Genomic DNA, 20,332 nt, shown 5'->3' with positions numbered 1-20,332 from the left:
TATAAATAACTATTTTAATTTCTTGACGTTTCGACCTTCATATTAAGGTCATCATCTGGAGCATAAACAAATATACAAGGACAAGCTGAGTGACATTTCACACAGTAAGCCAAAGAAACAATGATTTGATCACCGGTTATTCTACTGGCATGACATCCAGTCAAAAAAATAAAATAAAAAAATGCAGATAAAATTACAAATTAATTAATTATTTAGAAACTACATCAAAGCTAAATTCTATTTAAGTTAACATGAGAGAAACATTCTTTCTTATATAGTTTTCTTACAATAATAAAGATGTACCTTTTTTAACATTGCAATTGTTATATTAGATTTAGGATTCTGGATTATCTACAGTCCTGTTTATAGTTAACTCTTAGCGAGAAAGTAGAATAACCGGTGATCAAATCATTGTTTCTTTAGCTTACTGTGTGAAATGTAACTCAGCTTGTACTTGTATATTTGTATATACTCCAAATGATGACCTTAATATGAAGGTCTAAACGTCGGGAAATTAAAATAATTATTTATAACACGGTTGTAAAGTCCATAATTTCTAAAATGAATGCTGATCACAGTGCAACACTAAAAGAAAGGATTCTGATAATTCATGGAGATTCGACCCACATGCGATCAATCAATACAGTAAGTTGAAGATTCATGTTTCTGGTTTGATCAAACGACTGGCATTTTTAAAACATTGTAGAGACACCAATATCATTCTGAATTGTATCAAACTAAAGAGAAAATTTACTTCAACAAAGGCACAACGAATATACCATTGCATGGAGAAAACGTTACTCAGAGAACAGATCCAGGCTACGAGAAAAAACTTGGTCGTTACTCAAAACCAGGTACAAAATGTAAAATCTGAACTTTCAAGTTACTTGAACGCAGATATCTGGATTATCCTCAAAAAGATTATGGATAATACGGCGAACCATATCCTTCAAACTAAGAAAGAAAATCTCATATCCAAATTTCATAGACTAAAAGATCGACAAAAGCAATGGACATATTCGAATTTCTTCACAGTGAACGTTAACAACCAACCAGAAGCAAGAAAAAACAGGAACCACAAATCGCCTGCAGGTAACAGCAACGTAGTTAACCTATCCAACCACGCCCAAAACAAAGATGAACTGTCGCTACTCAGCAAAAGTCTAAATTTTGCCTTGCACCCAGAGCGATGAACAAACTAGATTTTTTTGTAATACTGAAAGAGGCTTATGATTCATCCCAAATAACATAACAGATAAAATACATTTGGAAACCGTCAACATTTTAAATATAAATCATAAGAAAACAATAACCAGCAACTTAACGAAACACGAATTAACAGCGGTGAAATCATTAAAATCAAATCCGAACATCGTAATAACTAGAGCTGATAAAGGAAGTGCTACCGTTATTCTAAACCGAACCACTTATTTAGAAAAAACGAATCTGCTAGTCTTGGACAATAGTACATACCAACTTGTTAACTATGACCAAACTAATAGAATGAAAAAGAAAACAGAGAAACTACTTGAAATCAATTACTACATGGCCCGAAGATACAGTGAAAAAATTACTTTCGCACTATGCTCGTTCCCGGAGAATTTACGGTCTACAAAAGATACACAAATGAAACACACCACTCCAGCCAATAGTTGAAGGTATAGACAGCCTGAATTATCACCTAGCCAAGAAATTAGCAAACACTCAAGGAGTTGGTAGGTCATTCCCCCTCCTATATCAGAAACACACAATACGTCATAAACATAATCAAAGACATTACATTAGAAAAAGATGATTTATTAGTTAGTTTTGACATCTCTGCCTTCTTTACAAATGTCCCAATCAATGACACAATCCTTCTTTTATAGAACAAATTCCCTCCAGATATCATGGCGCTCTTTGCACATGTATTACAATCTGGTTATTTTGTATGGCAAAACACTTTCTACCTACAAAAAGAAGGCACAGCTGGGCACGCCATTATCTCCCCCTATTGCTAACTTTTATATGGAATATTTTGAGCAACATGCTCTAGATTCCTCTCCTTTAAAACCCAACGTCTGGCTTAGATACTTTGACGATGTTTTCGCAATCTGGCTCCATGGCAACCATACACTAGACACTTTCCTTAGCCACCTAAACAAACAACACAAACACACACAGTTCACAATTGAGATTGAAAAACAGAACACACTTCCGTTTCTAGATACACTTGCCACACGTCTTCCTTCTGCAGTCTTTTCTTCATTGTTTACCAGAAACTGACACATACTGGCCAATATATACACAAAAAGTCCTACCACCACCCAACACAAAAACTAGGTGTCATTAATACTCTAAAAAACAGGGCTTTGAAGATCTGCTCCAATGAACAAGTGCTGAAAGACAAATTTAAAGTTTTCAGCAATACTTTTCTAAAAATGATAATATGATAACTAATATTTAAGGAATTGACAGCGTATACTAGACATATAAATGAAATCAACTTTTCTGAAAAATGGTTACAGCCAAAACACTATTAATACAATTCTCTACAAGACCTCAATAAAAAACAAAGATAAACTAGACTACAATAAAACCATAACCATTCCTTACATTAAAGGGACATCAGATAAAATAAACAGAATACTACAGAAATACAACCTCAAAGCCACCTTTAAACCTCCTGCAAAATTAAAAAGCTTACTCAACTCATCCAAAGACCCACTCCCTGTGCTGGCCCACCCTAGAGTATATCGTATTTATTGCACCTGTAATCTACCATAGGGGAAACAGAACACACAATTCTTATCAGACAAAAGGAACATGAACGACACATTAAATATAATAACTATGGTGAAGCTGGCCTTTCTGATCATGCCCAAAACACTTTACATAGAATTGACTGGAAAAGCACCAGTTGTTTACATCACACCAAAACATGGTATGAACAAACTTAAGGAAGCCTATGAGATTCTTATCAACCACCCCAATCTGAACAATAATGAATGTCTAAAAATCTCAAGCCTATGGAAGGCACATATTCTACCCACGGAACCTTTCTCCCTAAGAGTTAACTATAAACAGGACTGTAGATAATTCAGAATCCTAAATCTAATATAACAATTGTAATATTAATAGGACATCATTGTTACTGTAAGAAAGCTATCTATAAGAAAGAATGTTTCCCTCATGTTATCTTAAATAGAATTTAGCTTTGATGTAGTTTCTAAATAATTAATTAATTAGTAATTTTATCTGTATTTTTTTATATTTTTGACTAGATGATCAAATCATTGTTTCTTTGGCTTACTGTGTGAAATGTAACTCAGCTTGTCCTTGTATATACTCCAGATGATGACTTTAATATGAAGGTCGAGACGTCGGGAAATTAAAATAGTTATTTATAGCATGGTTGTAAAGTCCATAATTTCTAAAATAATTGTCTGTATTATATATAAAAGCTTGCCTACCACGTCAGTTGTACACAAGACAGATGAAACTCAGAAAACAAACAGTAACTCATGACAAATGACAACATTCAATTGGATTGGTTTACACAATAACCAATCACAGCCTTTAGGTGCTATTGTCTCAGAGCTCACCCTACCTCACCTTCTGAGCAGTTTAAAACTACTAAAATGCTAAGAATTTGATCCACTGCATCATCTGTACATCTTTTCAAAGGTGTATACATTTTGAACGCACACCAGGGCTATTAATGCGAATGTAATGCAATGTTTACATGTCAAAAAGAGTCCTATTCATGAGGCATTGATATATTGTGCTTACTTTTAGGAATCACATGAAGTCTGGAAATAATTAGAGGCGTCTTTAATGGAATTAAATCCAAAAATATAATATCGGTGATATTGATATTCCGTGGATGAGCACCACACACCTAGCAGACCCGGAATATTTGCCCCTGTTTATATATATATATATATATATATATATATATATATAAAGATCTACTCTATATATATAAAAAGATAAGCCGATTGAAACATTTTTATGTCACGTTTTTTATCTTACCAGCCTGGAACTCGGGGGGGGGGGGGGGGCACCAGAGCCCTGCCCCTAGTATATATATATATATATATATATATATATATAAAAAACCTGGAGATTATTTTATTAGTTATGAAAAACCACAACACGTAAATGTCCCTCCATTTTCAGCTTTACAAAGACTGGCATCGTGGCAGTTAATGTTTCTGGTTGCAGCTCCCTAATTTCTGCACGAATGTTCTTCAGCTGTCAGATCTGGAAAACATGATGGAAAATTAATTGCAGATTTTCATGAAAAAATCTTCTCTTTGCGTTAGAATAATCAAATGCCGATTTTCAAAATAAAATTGCAAGATTTTGGTTTGTTGTTGGGTTGTGAACTTTTCCATGATTAATTTCCCAAATGTTCCTTAGAAAACCTGAAAAAAATTAATAATCAGAAATGTTATTTACATTTTAAATCCCCTTTGGGACATATGGAATATCCTGTATATAATGTTATTTATTTATAACAACAACAACAAAGTGTATTACAGATTACATGCTAAAGAGGAACAAAAAAAACACCTACCTTTGATGGTGATTCCAAAGCAGATGAAAAAGCAGAGAATTTTGCTATAGATCTATAGTAATAGGAATTACAGCCTGTCCAATTATTTTTCAAAATTTCATCAGGAAAACTAAAGAAAAGAATATGCATGCATTTACACATTCAAATAAAGTGTATTTTTCCAATGCTGGGCCACATAAAAAGCTCAGCTATATTTCAAACAGACTTAATTTATAATCTATGCTTCAAAATATAAATTTCAGTTATTATTGTAGTATGAACCAACTTAACGGATGACACCAGTGTCCATTAAGCAGAATTACCAAACATTTTCATAGTCAAATCAATAAAAGAATAAATAGAAAAGAAAATTAAAAGAGTAGTAATTTAATTTTTATATTTAGTAAAGCATATATCATTATGCTTCACTAATTGTCATATACACAGTGATGGTGATTCCTTACTGTGAATATGAATTTGTTATTAATTTTAAATAAATTGTAACAAGGAGAGGAAAAAAAAATAAAAATCATCATCATCAAATTCCTAATATATACCCTCAAGGGGTGTACAGAATATGATAGTACTACATGAAAAATATACATCATTACTAACTTCCTAACTACAATTTTCTGCCAAATCATTCTGTTACCTGCCAAAGCTACAACACTGTCAGATCATATATTTATATATCTATCTTCTAAGGCACTTTTTACTGCATCAATCCACCTATATCTTGGTCTTCCTCTCGGTCTTTTTCCTGCCAACCTGGCAGAGAACACTTGTTTGGCTGAACTTTCCTTGCCCATTCTGTTTAAGTGACCATACCACCTGAGATTAGCTCTGCTAACGCATTCCTGGATGCTGACAATGTCAAGTTCTTTCCTAATATCCTCGTTTTTAATATGATATTGCTATTGATGCCATCTATTCACGCCCCTAATCTTTCACAGGACTCTCATATTTGCTGTCTCTAGTCTTTGGTCAAGTGTTTTACTTCTGACCCAGCTCTCAGATCCATAAGTTAAAATTGGTTTGAACACTGTCTTGTATACAGCTAATTTAGTGTTTTGACTAATTTCTCTCTTATTCCATATAAATTTATTCAGTTGACTTCCTACCATACCAGCTTTGTTGATTCTGTTGTCTATTTACATATTTAATTTACCATCTTCACTAAAAATTGTGCCTAAGTAGCTGAAATGTTTTACTTGTTCTACAGGTTCTTCATTCACAATGCAGCTGATAATTTCAATGCTTCTGCCTATTTTCATTATTTTTGTCTTGTTATTGCTGACCTTCATACCATATCTATCACAACAGTTATTCAGTTTAGTCATTGCAGACTTGTAGCAGATTTATTTAGAAGTATAACATCATCTGCATAAAGCCAGGAGCTGACATTAACATCTCCAATTTTGGTATCAGGTTTAATACCACTTTCTTTCATAATGTAATCTATATAGATAATGAATGACAGAGGTGATAATATACATCCTTGTCTCACACCAGATTTAACATTAAACCATCTCCCTGTACTTCCTTCAATTCTAACTGCTGACTTACAACTCAAATAAAGACTAAGTATTGCTTGATATAATGATCCATTGACACCATACAACTGTAGCGTTTTGAATAGCTTCTCTCTTGGCACCTTGTCATATGCTTTTTCCAGATCGACAAAACTTAAATACAGATCTTTGTTATATTCCCATGATTTCTCAACTATTTGTCGTAAAGTGAAGATCTGATCCTGATAGCCTCTATTTGGCCTGAATCCAGCTTGTTCCTCACCAGGCTTCTCTTCCACAATCCTTCTCAACCGTTTCTCAAGTATACTGGCATAAATCTTACCAGGAACATTCGATAGAGAAATACCTCTGTGATTCTCACAATCAGTTTTATTTCCCTTTTTATATATGGGTACTATGAGAGCTCTATTCCAATCGTCTGGAATTCGTCCTTCTGTCCAGGCCCTCTGAACTATGCAGTGTAGCCACTGTAAACTTTTCATACCTCCATACTTGAGCATTTCTGGTCTAATATCATCTACTCCAGCTGCCTTTCCACATTTCAGACTTTTGATGGCTTTTTCTACTTCAAGCATGGATATATATTCCTGATTGCATGCCTGGTCAGTGTTTTTTTATCACTGTGCTGTCATCATTGCTAGTTTCATTTAGCAATTTTTCGAAGTAATTCCTCCATACTTCAAGGATATCTTTTTTTCCAGTTTTCATATCACCTTTATCATCTCTAATTCCTTTTACAGCACTCTTTCCTCCATTTCTGAGCTTCTTCAACAACTTCCAGAATATCTTGCCACCTTCTTGATATTTATTTTCTATGTTCTTACCAAAGTCTTCCCATGACTTTTGTTTAGCTAGTTTTACACAGTGTTTAGCTTTCTTACATTTGTCTCTGTATTCTCTAAGAGCACAAGCTGACTTATTTGCCAGGAACGTTTGATATGCTTTCTTCCTTTCCTTCACTGAAATGAACAAAAGTTGAAGTAAACTTCTTTACTTCAAACTTCGTATCTCTTCTGGATCTGGCTCCCACTGATGAGATATCAATAAAGGTCGAAACTGCTCTGGGTAGTGGCCTTTCCTATAATGCACCACATTATAGTCACCTGAAAGAATGTGTGCTTTGCATTATGAGATATAAGGGTGGTCTGAAAAGTTCTTGGCCTTGACCATAGATGGTAACACCATTTGCAAGATTTTTTATTCTAAGTTGGTACATCTGTCATAAGCATCCATGTGAAATTGCAAGTCATTCTATCAAGTAGTTTGTTTTATACAGCTGTCTGAAGCAAAAGTGTTGCCTGTATCCCTTGAAATGGATAAAATTGAGTATCGTGGAGTTATAAAATTCTTTGTAAAAGAAGATTAAATGCCAAAAGAAATTCATCGATATTCATAAAAGTTTATGGGCACTCTTCTCCATCGTTTTCGACAATTAAGAAATGGGCTACCGAGTTTAAACGTGTCCGTACCAGCCTTGAAGATGATCCATGTGAAGGACATCCAAAAAAGTGTAACACCACCAGAAATCATTGATCTAGTGCACAATATAGTATTGGATGACTGACGAGTCAAAGTGCGTGAAATTACTGAGGCTATAGGCACTTGAAAAGAACGTGCAGGATACATTTTGCATGAAGAATTGTAAATGAAAAAGATTTGTGCAAGATGGGTAGCATGCTTGCTTATAGTTGATCAAAAATGCACTTGCATGAAAATCTCTGAACAGTGCTTGGTGAATTTTAACAAGAATATAACTGATTTTGTGCATCAATTTATTACTATGGATTCACCTTGGATTCACCATTACACACCAGAATCCAAACAGTCAAACATTGGACAGAAGCCAGTTGTTCACTGCCAAAGAAGACAAAGCCGGTTCCATCAGCAGGAAAGGTTATGGAATTGGTGTTTTGGGATGCTAAAGGCATTTTGTTTATTATTTATCTTGAAAAGGGTAAAACAATAACCAGGATACATTTTTCCAATCTTTTAACCAGACTAGATGAAAAAAATTTGTGAGAAAAGAACAGGTTTGAAGAAGAAAAAAATCATCTTTCATCAGGACAATGCAACTGCCCACCAAGGTGTTTTGGCAATGGGAAAATCAAGGGATCTGCATTATGAATTGTTGGGACATTCTATCTCTTCCCCAAACTAAAACTCTCCCTTGCTGGTCAGCATTTTTCTTCAAATAAAGAGGTGATTGCAGCTGTAGAGGAATATTTTACAGATCTTACTGAGAACCACTACAAGTAGGGGATAATGGTGCCTGAGCATCGCTGGAATAAATGTATTAGTCTTAAGGGAGATTATGTTGAAAAATAAAAATAAATTTGAAATTATAAATTCGTATTTTCATTGTTAGGCCAAGACTTTTCAGACCACCTTCATATTAAAGTAATTAATGGGAAGTCATTATCTTCTATATATAAGTAGTCTATCCAGGAAGAAACTTCACACACAAACTGGGTTTGCTTACACTTAGATAAAGGATTAAACAAGAAGAATATAATGTTTTGGCATTTTTAATTTAATTGATAACCAAGTGGAGAAAAAAAAAAACTTTCTAAAAAACAACTTCAATTTAAGGAGCAGACTTAGAAAGACCAATTCTTATGAATAGCTTCTTAGAAATAAGGTAAAGGTGGCAAATCAGGAAACTAAGTAAACATTAAACAGATTTGCTGCAGCTGTAATCAAGTTGTTTGCTAATACTATTTCCTACAATTTGTGCCTCATGAAAATATCATGATGGCTTATCAAAAAGTTTGCACATATTTTTTTTTGAACATATATATTTCTTTTGCTTTGTCTTCAAGATTAGAAGTATACTGTATCATACATCATTGCAGTGATGCACAGAACAACAGCAAGTGATTTCAGTATGCATGAGTTTGTTTACAGTAGCATGTGTAAAATGTATTCCACTTCATAGTGAATGGTTTGTGAAAGGAAAGTAAAATTGGTAAGCATGCGTGATAGCAGTAAGAAGAATGATAGCAGTGAGTCAAATGACAAAAGAGGAGGAAAATATCAGTGTGGCGAGTGAGTGAGGATGCACGTGGTAAAAGTGACATTAAAAATACCTTGTACTACATGATCAACAATCACAATTCCTTGGAGTCAAGATTAAGGATGCTAGCAATGATGTAAGGATTCAGAGAAGGTAAGTGAAACAAATGATTTTCTTAGCCAGTACTAATGACATTGGATTTGGATTGACTATACACTCTTTAAAATCTTGCTTAACAGAACATTTCTGAAACTGCAATATTCCAATACCAGAACATTTACATTCCAGTACTAAAATGAAATGCAACCAAAAATGTGGCAATAACATCAACAAAAATTCAATCTCTGAAATATCATTGGCACTTTTGCAATTAATCTCTGAACCACAACTCTCTGTCTGCAATCACCTGCAAACCCCTAGCCTTATCAATTTCTTGCAGTCCAGTTCCAAATACATAGAACTTGCCATCTTGTCATCGCAAAGTACATAATCCTGCATTGTGCCATACCGAATTAGTTATTATTATCCTTTGAAAGAGCTGTCAGTTTAAATTACCTTGCAGGATAATTGTTACCTTTGTAAACTTATTTTATTATTTTCTACGTCACCTTGCTAATCAAGGTGACATAGTGCCATTACCAAACTACTGGATATTATTATTATTCAGGCCTCCATGGAGTCAAAAGACTCATCGCGGGAGGTCCTTCCTAGGAAACACAAAGTCTATCAAGACTCATCGTGGGAATCCCTCTTAGGAAACACAGTCTATCATACCACTCATTGACCGTTCTCGCTCTCACTACTCAGGCAATGCATTCCATGGTTCAACCACCCTCCATGGAAAGAAACCACTCCTCACCCTCTTGCTCACAGTTTCCTTTCGTAACTTCCAGGGATGGCCCCTTGTCATCACTCCTTCACGCTGTTCAACCAAGCGAAAGAACTCCCCAGTGTCAACCCTGTAACCACCTCTCAACAGCTTAAAAGTCTTCTCATATATCATATCACCTCTCCTTCTTCTATCCACCAAACTCTGCAGTACACATTCCCTCAGCCGATCCTTATAACTAACATTGTACAGTCCTGAAACCATCTTTGTTATCTGCCTTTGTACCCTTTCCACAGTTAATTTATCCCCTTCAAATCCTGGGGACCAAATCTGTGAACAATAGTCTAAGTGTGGTCTGATCAGAGTCTTATACAATGGAATGATAACTCTTATCTCTGCTGTCAGTGTCCTTCTCATTATTGCAGCAATCCTCTGTATTACCTTTACCACCTTTGCAATATGTCACCTAAATTTCAGGTTTTTATCAATCATCGACCCCAGATCTCTTGTTTCTCCCTTACTTCCTCCAATATAGCTCCTCCAATAGAGTATGCAGCATCCCATCAATGTGTCCCAACCTCAAGACCTTACATTTTGCTGCATTAAACCGACACCCCCATTCATTTGTTAATATACCACCCTTCAAATCATATCCAATATCATTAATTTTCAAATTAAACAGCAGCATTAACATCAATGATAATGATAATCTCTGATGACTATTCATCAGCCATCTTCTTATCGATGTCATGATAAGAAGATACCATAGTTTGGTGTGGTATCCTGTTCTATCAAATGTATAGTCTGGAAGTGTCGTGGTGTAGCCTTAACCAACTCAACTGTCACTTTATTGTAGAAAGTTAGAAAATAACTAAAACAAGAGCTTTCCCCTTCTATTCTATCAAATGCATAGTCTGGAAGTGTCGTGGTGTAGCCTTAACCAACTCAACTGTCACTTTATTGTAGAAAGTTAGAAAAGAACAAAAACATGAGCTTTCCCCTTCACAAAGCTGTGTTCTATTCTAAATCAACTTGACAAATGAACTTTTCCAATAAGTTAATCACCACTCCTGAGATACTGTTCAGTTTATAATTTGCAACGTCTGTTTATGGCCTACTGACTAGACTTTAAATAGCCTCATTAAAAGTACAAAAGCCAATACTTTTGTACTTTCTTTTAACACACAGGCCAATATCCCACCAAACCCCAATGGCATCATTTACAAGGGGGGGGGGAAGTCTGGAAAGTTCTGATAAATACCTAGAACAAAAATGATATTAAAACAACTATATAATCACAAGAAAGAACATATTAGTAGCAGAGTTATGAAGATAACTTATATTCTTATATCCTTGTATGTTCTTTCTTGTGGTTATATCAGTTGCTTTAATATCATTTTTATTCTAGGTGTTTATCAGAATTTTCCATCCCCCCTCCCTCACAAGTCAGTTCTTTTCTAAATGGATGATATATTCCTGTAATGTTTATCACTTAGTGATATGACTATTTTTTCTTGTATCCTACTATCTTTATTCATCAAAGTTATTCCATAATCATTCTTCCTTCTACTTGCTACATAGCAAAATACCTCCTCAGATTTTCTTTGGTCTTCTGTAGCTTCTGAACTGCTTCATAATCACACTCAAACTCATGTTATCATATTCACTAAATTAGAGGAAAGTTTATTTTTAATTTCTCATTCTACACTTTTGATATGTTCATTCCAAGTTACCAAATTCATGTTCTATATTCATTCTCTGCAGGGCCAGTTTTATTATTAGGCAAACCTAGGAAATCACCTAGGGGAGCTAAGCTTTGGGGCACTGGATTTTGCTACATAGTTCGGGAAAAAAATATAGAGAGACAATGTATGAGGGCGCCTAAATTTTCTTTGCCTAGGGGCATCAGATACTCTCGGACCGGCCTTGATTCTCTTGATTCTTAATACTGGAAAAGGAAAACTGATTATAATGAATATTTTCTTATACCGATTTTTTTATTCTTATTTTCTGAAGTATAACTTCAAAAGGTGTAACAATTCTTATAACAGACTAGTACAATTAAGATCTCATGAACAGTTTTGGATTAACAATTTTCTTTCAAACTGGTCTATTATTTGTCAAGGCTTAGCTATAATGATCTCTTATACTTGGATCATCTAAAACACTCCTAAATGAATCAACCTACCTTTATTATGGTCTTTCTTTAGTCATATTCATGCTATTTTTAATTTATAATATTTTGTTTCCAGTTCTGTGACTAAATAGTTGCATACTCGAATAGCTCTACCGATACATTCTTCAATATTAATAGCAGTGCCAGGTTCTGTTCTGATATTTCTGTTATTTTATATGGTTCTTCCATTACTATCATCATCTAGTAACTTCCCTAGTATTCCTCAGAATTCTATATATCTGCAATCTCTCCAGTTTTTGAACAACTGCTTTATTAATAACACTTACTAGACATTAAGTCTATAATTAGTATATAAAATAAAATTCTAGTCTTGTCAAATTCCAACTTGGCTAAAATTCCGCTTGTTTTCGTTAATTTTTTTCCCCAATAATACTGTTTTAAATTGGAGCATTCATTTAAAAAAATGTGCCAAAGATTACTGTATTGTACTAACTTAAATGGGAATGATTGTTTCCTTTAGTAAATAATTTTATTTACTTACAATTATTTTTTTTTCATTTATCTGTATCAACTTTACTCATTCATTTGTGAACTCTGTATTCTAGTAATGTATTACAGTAATATACAAGCATGTGTGTACATGCACACAAACATCAGAAATAGTTAACACAGAAGCGATTTTTTTTTAAACTAGTAAAAGGATACTTGATTTATTTAGTACAACTATATTTCCATCCAGTTTCATGATCTTTATCAATTAAAATATGTTAACCCATTTGTAAATGTATAAAATTACTAATGTAATTACAGTAGATGCCTACTTAACATAATACTGGTTATCATGACATCTATATTACTGTAATTTTTCTTTTGGAATGCATTAAAAAAAATTGCCAAATCTGGTTGATGATGATTTTGAGGCATGCAATTTCCCCCCCCCCCCCTTCTTTCCAACTTCAAATAAGTGACATTTCATAATGCGAAGTAACAACATTTGAGAGCAGAGCAGAATACTCAACTAAAACAACATCATTCCACAAAATAAATTAAACAGGAATACACGTAACCACTTTTTAGTAAACTTTTTGCATATGTTTGATTATGCCTATTTATGACTGCAACCTCAGAGGTTGCAATCATAAATAGGCTCCATAAAATTCCTCTGGCTCCATGCACAGCATAGGAGCAAGAGGAAGTTCCCTGGCTATCTTCCAAAAGTAAACAAAATGACTTAAAGTTAAAAAAAATTTTTTTTCATATAAATTTTTAATATATATGTAATTTTAAAGGTTTATTTATTTAGTTTTTATTAAAATGCTATGGATGCTTGTTTTAATTATACTACAATTTTTCAGCAGCTTTCCAAAACAAAAAAAAAGAAAAAGAAAAAAAAGACATTTGATCATTTTAATTTTTTGTTAAATTTTTAAAATTTTTTAAAATCAAAGTGTAGTTTACAGCAGTGTTTATTTTAACATAAATATTTTATTGGAAAAAGAAAATCACAGAATAATATATTCTTTATTACAACATTATGTATATGTGTATTGCATTATTAATCTTATTATTACAAAGACCTCTAGGGAAATGATCTCATTGTGGGAGGCCAATGCACCACGTCGTATTTTCTCTTGAATATATTCATGCTATCTGCACTCACAATCTCCAAAGGCAAGCCATTCCAGTCGTGCACTGCTCTATGAGAGAAAATTTTAGCTCTTGCTCCTTTCTTGACTACATTTATACTCAACTTCCATGGGTGTCTTCCTCCACCCGACCCTCCATAAAATGAAAAATTTCATCTACTAGTATCCAGTATGGCCCTTTCAGAAGTTTGTAAGGCTCTTTCATGCCCCCCCCCCCTCTTTTTCTCCTGTTTGCTAGTGCATGCACTCTGTGAATTGTTAATCTTAACCCATAATCTACATTCCACAATCCTGATATTAGCTTTAACTGCACCCTCTTCACTGTATCCACATCATCTTGAAAATCAGATCTGTACACAATAATCCAAGTGAGGTCATATCAAAGCTTTATAAAGAGACAAAATGACTTCTGCTATCCTTACATGTTAAGGTTCATTTCAGCATTGCAATTCTCTTCTGGGTTGTATTTGCAACCTTTGCAATATGGTCCTTCAACTTCCTATCTACTGAAACTTATCAGTTTCTTCTAGCACCAATGTCATATTATATTGGTAGGATTAAACCAACAACCATTTTCATATGCCCACAATTCCTGCCTATTTTTGAATCATCAGCAAGTGGCTGTCACCTGTCAGATTCATCCCAATGTCATTAAATAAACAATAATTAACAATTGACCAAGGATTGATCCCTAGGGTACACCACTGGACTTTAAATCTTGTAGACTACATCTCCTGTGCACCACTTCTTTGATCAGCCATTCTCTTATCCAAACTAGTAATTTATAATCCAATCCTATATCCTCCAACTTATGCAACAGCCCTCCTGTCAAAAGCTTTAGCAAATCCAAAAGTATCACGGTGTATCCATTTCCCTTGTCTAACTCAACTGTGACATAATTTTATTTTATAATTTTTTATAATTATAAAAAAATTATAAAATAAAAGATTATAAAATCAGCTGGTCTGACTAAAAGTTACTAAAATGTGACATTCCTTTAGTAAACTAATGCTATTCATTGCATAGTACAGTTTCTCTGTAAACCCAATTCTGTATGCAATCTCTTACCAACTTTTCCAAATCTTTACCACCACTCCAGAGATACTGTTAGGTTGACAGACCCATCAGTCATTGCATCACCTTTGTGCAATGGGATTATCATATATTCTTTTCATTCTTGTGGAATCTGCCGTGTGCTGAGACGCAAATTATACAGCCAGTTCAGCTGAACACTCTTTTGTACATTCATAACAAATTCATATTCAGTTTATGCAACTGTTCTAGTACTCATACACCTCAGTTTCTTCCTTCAGTGTAGAGAGCACTGAGCTCAATGTTGTATACAATAGGTTTGTAGCTTTTAACAAAATTGTCACTCATTAGGTGAATGATCCGTTCTGCATCTGCCACTGCATAATTATATGTGGCTTGCAGCTGCATTATGACAGCAACATTTCAATAATTGTATTAAAAGCTGATCCCCACTGATTGCCAATCATGAAGTTCTCTTATTATGACTTTTTGGGTCCCAATTAATCATAGTAAGCAGACACCCACTGTACTACTACTACCTTGTTACCAGAATGCACCAAATGGATAGTTTTATGTTTATCATAGCTGGTGCTTGATCTTTGTACACACCTCTACATTTACTATTATATACCTGATAACACAACTTCATATATTCACATATTGTTTCATTTATTTATTTTTTTTTGTTGCTTTAAGTGAAGTAACTTAGTGGATATGTTGTATATTGCACATGATGCCATACAAAGCAGTCATGTGAATATCAAATGTTAATATTGTGAGGAATGAAGAAGTATACTGAACTTATGAAGGAACAAAAATTAGCAGAGCGACATGAACAATTTAAAAAATTCTGGTAAACAAAAACCAGTTCAAGTAAGTCAAAATCTGTACAAGTGGAAACTGCCTTACATGCTTAATGTCTTCAACAAGCTTTCATGGAGAAATACCATGAAAGACAGTAAAGTTATTTCATTCTAAAAGCACAAAGTAGTTGATTTAGTTATATATATATATATTTTCTCCTCCCCCACCACCACTAATTTGAAGTATTTATTTTACTAACATATTTATTTTCTTACAACTTAGTAAAATAAATAATTTTAATAAAACTCTGCACAGTATGCAGAATCGAGTAATCCAAACTCATCAATGATGCAAATATATCCTTGCTTTAAACACTTCTGATTGCCAAAATTGATCTCATGGTAGTTGCATACACTAAGCAGCCAATTTATTTACTCTGCTTCAGCAAATTCAACATAGTGTTATTCTGTTACAGCTGATGTAAAGCAAGCAGGCAGATACTGATAGATTATTAGTGCAATTTAATATAACAACCTAAGTGATTCTGAGAATGATAAGATAATTAATACAATATATGCTATTGCAAATATCAGAAATATCTAAGAGGTTGTTCATGTTCTCAATTTAAATATTTTATTTCTTATGACAACCACCAAGAACTGAGAGGTGAATAAAGAATCATTCTCATTTACATTTCAGTAGCACAGAACTCACATGATTCCTTGGGCAGGTAGGTAAATTTGAAAACTGACAAAGCAGAGTCATCTATTGCCAATTAATCCTGTGCTGAGTGAATAAGCATGTTCAGCTAAACCAGACTGAACTTCTTGATGGAATCCGATATAATCAAGATTAATGTGGTTCAGACAGTCTGACTATAATATGCTGAAAGAACAGAAAAGGGATGCAAGATACTAAGGATTAATTATGGATGGCTTTTGTTAGTGGAAAGAAGCCAACTTTTGAATGGGAGAGGAGGATTTTTGAATCTCAAATTTAATTAGGAGTACACACTTTTGGAAATATCCTCATATATGGGATGAATATGGAGATGAATCATATATTCTCCAAAGAAAGTTCATCATCATCATCATCAAATTCCTGCCATGTACCCTCAAGGGGTGTACAGGATATGACAGTACTATATGAAAAAATTACATCATTACTAACTTCCTATCTACAATTTTCCTCCAAATCAGTCTGTTACTTGTCAAGACTCCAACATTATCAGATCTTATATTTCTATCGTCTAAGGCACTTTGTACCGTATCAAACCACCTATATCTTGGTCTTCCTCTGGGTCGTTTTCCTGCCAACCTGGCAGAGAACACTTGTTTTGCTAATCTTTCCTCTCCCATTCTATTTAAGTGACCATACCATCTGAGATTAGCTCTGCTAACGCATTCCTGGATGCTGACAATGTCAAGTTCTTTCCTAATATCCCCATTTTTAATATGATATTGCCATTGATGCCATCTGTTCACGCCTCTAATCTTTCTCAGGACTCTCATATCTGCGGTCTCTAGTCTTTGGTCAAGTGTTTTACTTCTGACCCAGCTCTCAGATCCATAAGTTAAAATTGGTTTGAACACAGTCTTGTATACAGCTAATTTAGTGTTCCGACTAATTTCTTTCTTATTCCATATGAATTTATTCAACTGACTTCCCACGATACCAGCTTTGCTGATTCTGTTGTCTATTTCTATATTTAGTTTACCATCTTCAGTAAAAATTGTGCCTAAGTAGCTGAAATGTTTTACTTGTTCCACAGGTTCTCCATTCACAACACAGTTGACATTTTCAATGATTCTGCCTATTTTCATTGTCTTTGTCTTTTTATTGCTGACCTTCATACCATATCTATTACAACAGCTATTCAATTTAGTCAGAGAATCTTGCAGACTTGTAGCGGATTTATTTAGAAGTATAACATCATCCGCATAAAGCAAAGAGCTGACATTAACATCTCCAATTTTGATATCAGGTTTAATACCACATTCCTTCATAATGTGATCCATATAGATAATGAATAACAGAGGGGATAATGTACATCCTTGTCTCACACCAGATTTAACATTAAACCATCTTTCTGTACTTCCTTCAATTCTAACTGCTGACTCACAACTCAAATAAAGACTAATTATTGCTTGATATAATGCCCCATTGACACCATATAACTGCAGCGTATTGAATAGCTTCTCTCTTGGCACCTTGTCATATGCCTTTTCCAAATCGACAAAACTTAAATACAGATCTTTGTTATATTCCCATGCTTTCTCGACTATTTGTCGTAAAGTGAAGATCTGATCCTGACAGCCTCTATTTGGCCTGAATCCAGCTTGTTCTTCACCAAGCTTTTCTTCCACAATTCTTCTCAACCGTTTCTCAAGTATACTTGCATAGATCTTGCCAGGAACACTCAGTAGGGAAATACCTCTGTAATTCTCACATTCAGTTTTATTTCCCTTTTTATATATGGGTACTATGAGAGCTCTACTCCAATCATCGGGAATTCGTCCCTCTGTCCAGGCTTTCTGAACTATGCAGTGCAGCCACTGTAAGACTCTTATACCACCATACTTCAGCATTTCTGGTCGAATATCATCTACTCCTGCTGCCTTTCCACATTTCAAGCCTTTGATGGCTTTTTCTACTTCAAGTATGGATATGTATTCCTGACTGCATGCCTGGTCAGTGTTTTTTATCACTGTGCTGTCATCACTGCTTGTTTCATGTAGCAGTTTTTCAAAGTAATTACTCCATACTTCAAGGATATCTTTTTCTCCTGTTTTCATTTCACTTTTATCATCTCTAATTCCTTTTACAGCACTCTTTCCTCCATTCCTAAGCTTCTTCAACAACCTCCAGAATATTTTGCCACCTTCTTGATATTTATTTTCTATATTCTTGCCAAAGTCCTCCCATGACTTTTGTTTAGCTAGTTTTACACACTGTTTAGCTTTCTTACATTTGTCTCTGTATTCTGTAAGAGTAAAAGCTGACTTATTTGCCAGGAACTTTTGATATGCTTTCTTCTTTTCCTTCACTGCCTCTTTAACTTCCTGTGTCCACCAGGGAGTTCTGATTTTTTTATCCTTGCACACAACCTCACCACATGCCTCTCTGGCAGAATCAATCAATGTTTCCTTCAGAGTTTGCCACTGAATCTCCAAGGTTTGATTCCTGTTCTCAAACTCTTTCATTTTTTTTTCAATAATATTTCTGTATTTTAGTCTACAGTTCACATCTGAGAGCTGCTCAACTTTTATTCGCTTTAAAACTTTCTTGCATGTTATTCTTTTCAATATGAAATTCAATTTTATCCTGCTCAAGATTAAATAGTGATCACTTCCAATTTCAAATCCTCTGTACACTCTGGTGTCCTGCACCAGTGAGAAAACATCACTATCAACAATAACATAGTCAATGAGACTTTTCTTATTCCTAGCCTCTTCTCTCCATGTGAATTTGTGCACATTTTTATGTTGGAACATGGTGTTAGTAATAACCAGTCCATGTCCTGAGCAGAAATCCAACAGATATTTGCCATTATTATTAGCTTTGCTCTTTTCTCCAAATTTTCCCAAAATATTTTTGTATGTCTCACAATCATTTCCTACTCTACTATTTAGATCCCCAACAAGGACCAACTTTTCCTTTTTCATTGTGTCAGTTGCTTTTTCTAAAGCCTCAAAAAATTCCTCCACTTCTACCTTAGTAGAACCTTCTGTGGGACCATAGGCACAAATAAGTCTCATTGTCCAGTTCCCCATTCTCATATTTGCCCACATTACTCTACTTGAGACTGACTGCCATTCAAGAAGATTAGCCTCGTATTTTGTGTTGAATACTATGGCTACTCCTTCTTTTCCTTGATTGTCATTGCCTGAATATAACATTTTGTATTTATTGCTCAGAAAGATCTCACCAGTTTTGGTCTTTTTTGTTTCAGTCACCCCTATTATGTCGATCTGGTACTTATCTAATTCCTTAGCTAGCTCCATTTCTTTGCCATTCAGGCTTCTTACGTTGATAGTACCGATCTTTAACTCTGGTGATGTTGAGTTGGGGTTTGTTTTCAGATTTGTTCCAGTAGCTGACTTTTCGCTGTTCGCCCTGGTTCCCTGGCGAAAACAACGGGGGCCTTGTTTAACCGGGCGACGCCCCAGCCGGCATGAAATTTTGTCATGTTGTACCATCATTTTTTATTTTGGTTTAACCAATAAGAATACAATTTGGTCGGCTAAATCCCAAATTGCCAGCCCATCCTCGTTCATTCAGTATCAAAGTAGATACCCAACAGGGTGCACCACGAGAAGGTGAGGATTGGACATTAGGTCAGAAGCCCTGGTCGGTTCTCCGCATTCCTTTAAAGGCTATGTGGAGGTCTCCTCTCAGTTATACAGCTTTGACCCTTAAGGAATATAATTCATATAATTCTATTATTTGATTTTCTGCAAATGAAGATAAGGTGATGAAAGATAAACCCTGTCAGTTAGTCCAATGTGTTAAAGTTTTGATAATGATCATTCGCTTATTCTAGGGATAATAATGAAGATTCATTGATTTTCCAGTAAAGGTGCAAAAATTCCTGTACACACAAAATTCTAGAGAACTGTCTATTTAATTCTTCCCATGCTACCACACTGCTTGCAGACTGGTGTGTTTTAGTGTGGAGTTGGGCTCACTGATACTGGCAACATTTATTTCCAGCATGGATAATGAGTCAGATTGTTCAGGTATAGTTCCAGGAACATGAGGATGATTTTGCTATTTTAATGGCCCACTCACAATTATTG

The 20,332-nt window shown here is 34.6% G+C and overlaps 1 protein-coding gene across 1 annotated transcript in view; it reads right to left on the bottom strand.

The window, feature by feature from the left end:
• Positions 1 to 20,332, bottom strand: part of LOC150096239 (midasin) — a 1,081,806-nt gene that overhangs the window by 128,101 nt on the left and 933,373 nt on the right. The window contains exon 78 of the mRNA XM_090409469.1: positions 4,562 to 4,670. Coding sequence (XP_090265595.1) covers positions 4,562 to 4,670 — 109 coding nt within the window. The remainder of the gene's footprint in view (positions 1 to 4,561; positions 4,671 to 20,332) is intronic.

This window comes from Typopeltis vanoorti, chromosome 19 (genome assembly GCF_054136105.1).
Source record: "Typopeltis vanoorti isolate ZY-2024b chromosome 19, IOZ_Tvanoo_1.0, whole genome shotgun sequence".
Classification (NCBI taxonomy): Eukaryota; Metazoa; Arthropoda; class Arachnida; order Uropygi; family Thelyphonidae; genus Typopeltis; species Typopeltis vanoorti.
This window is presented reverse-complemented; position numbering and strand designations above follow the sequence as displayed.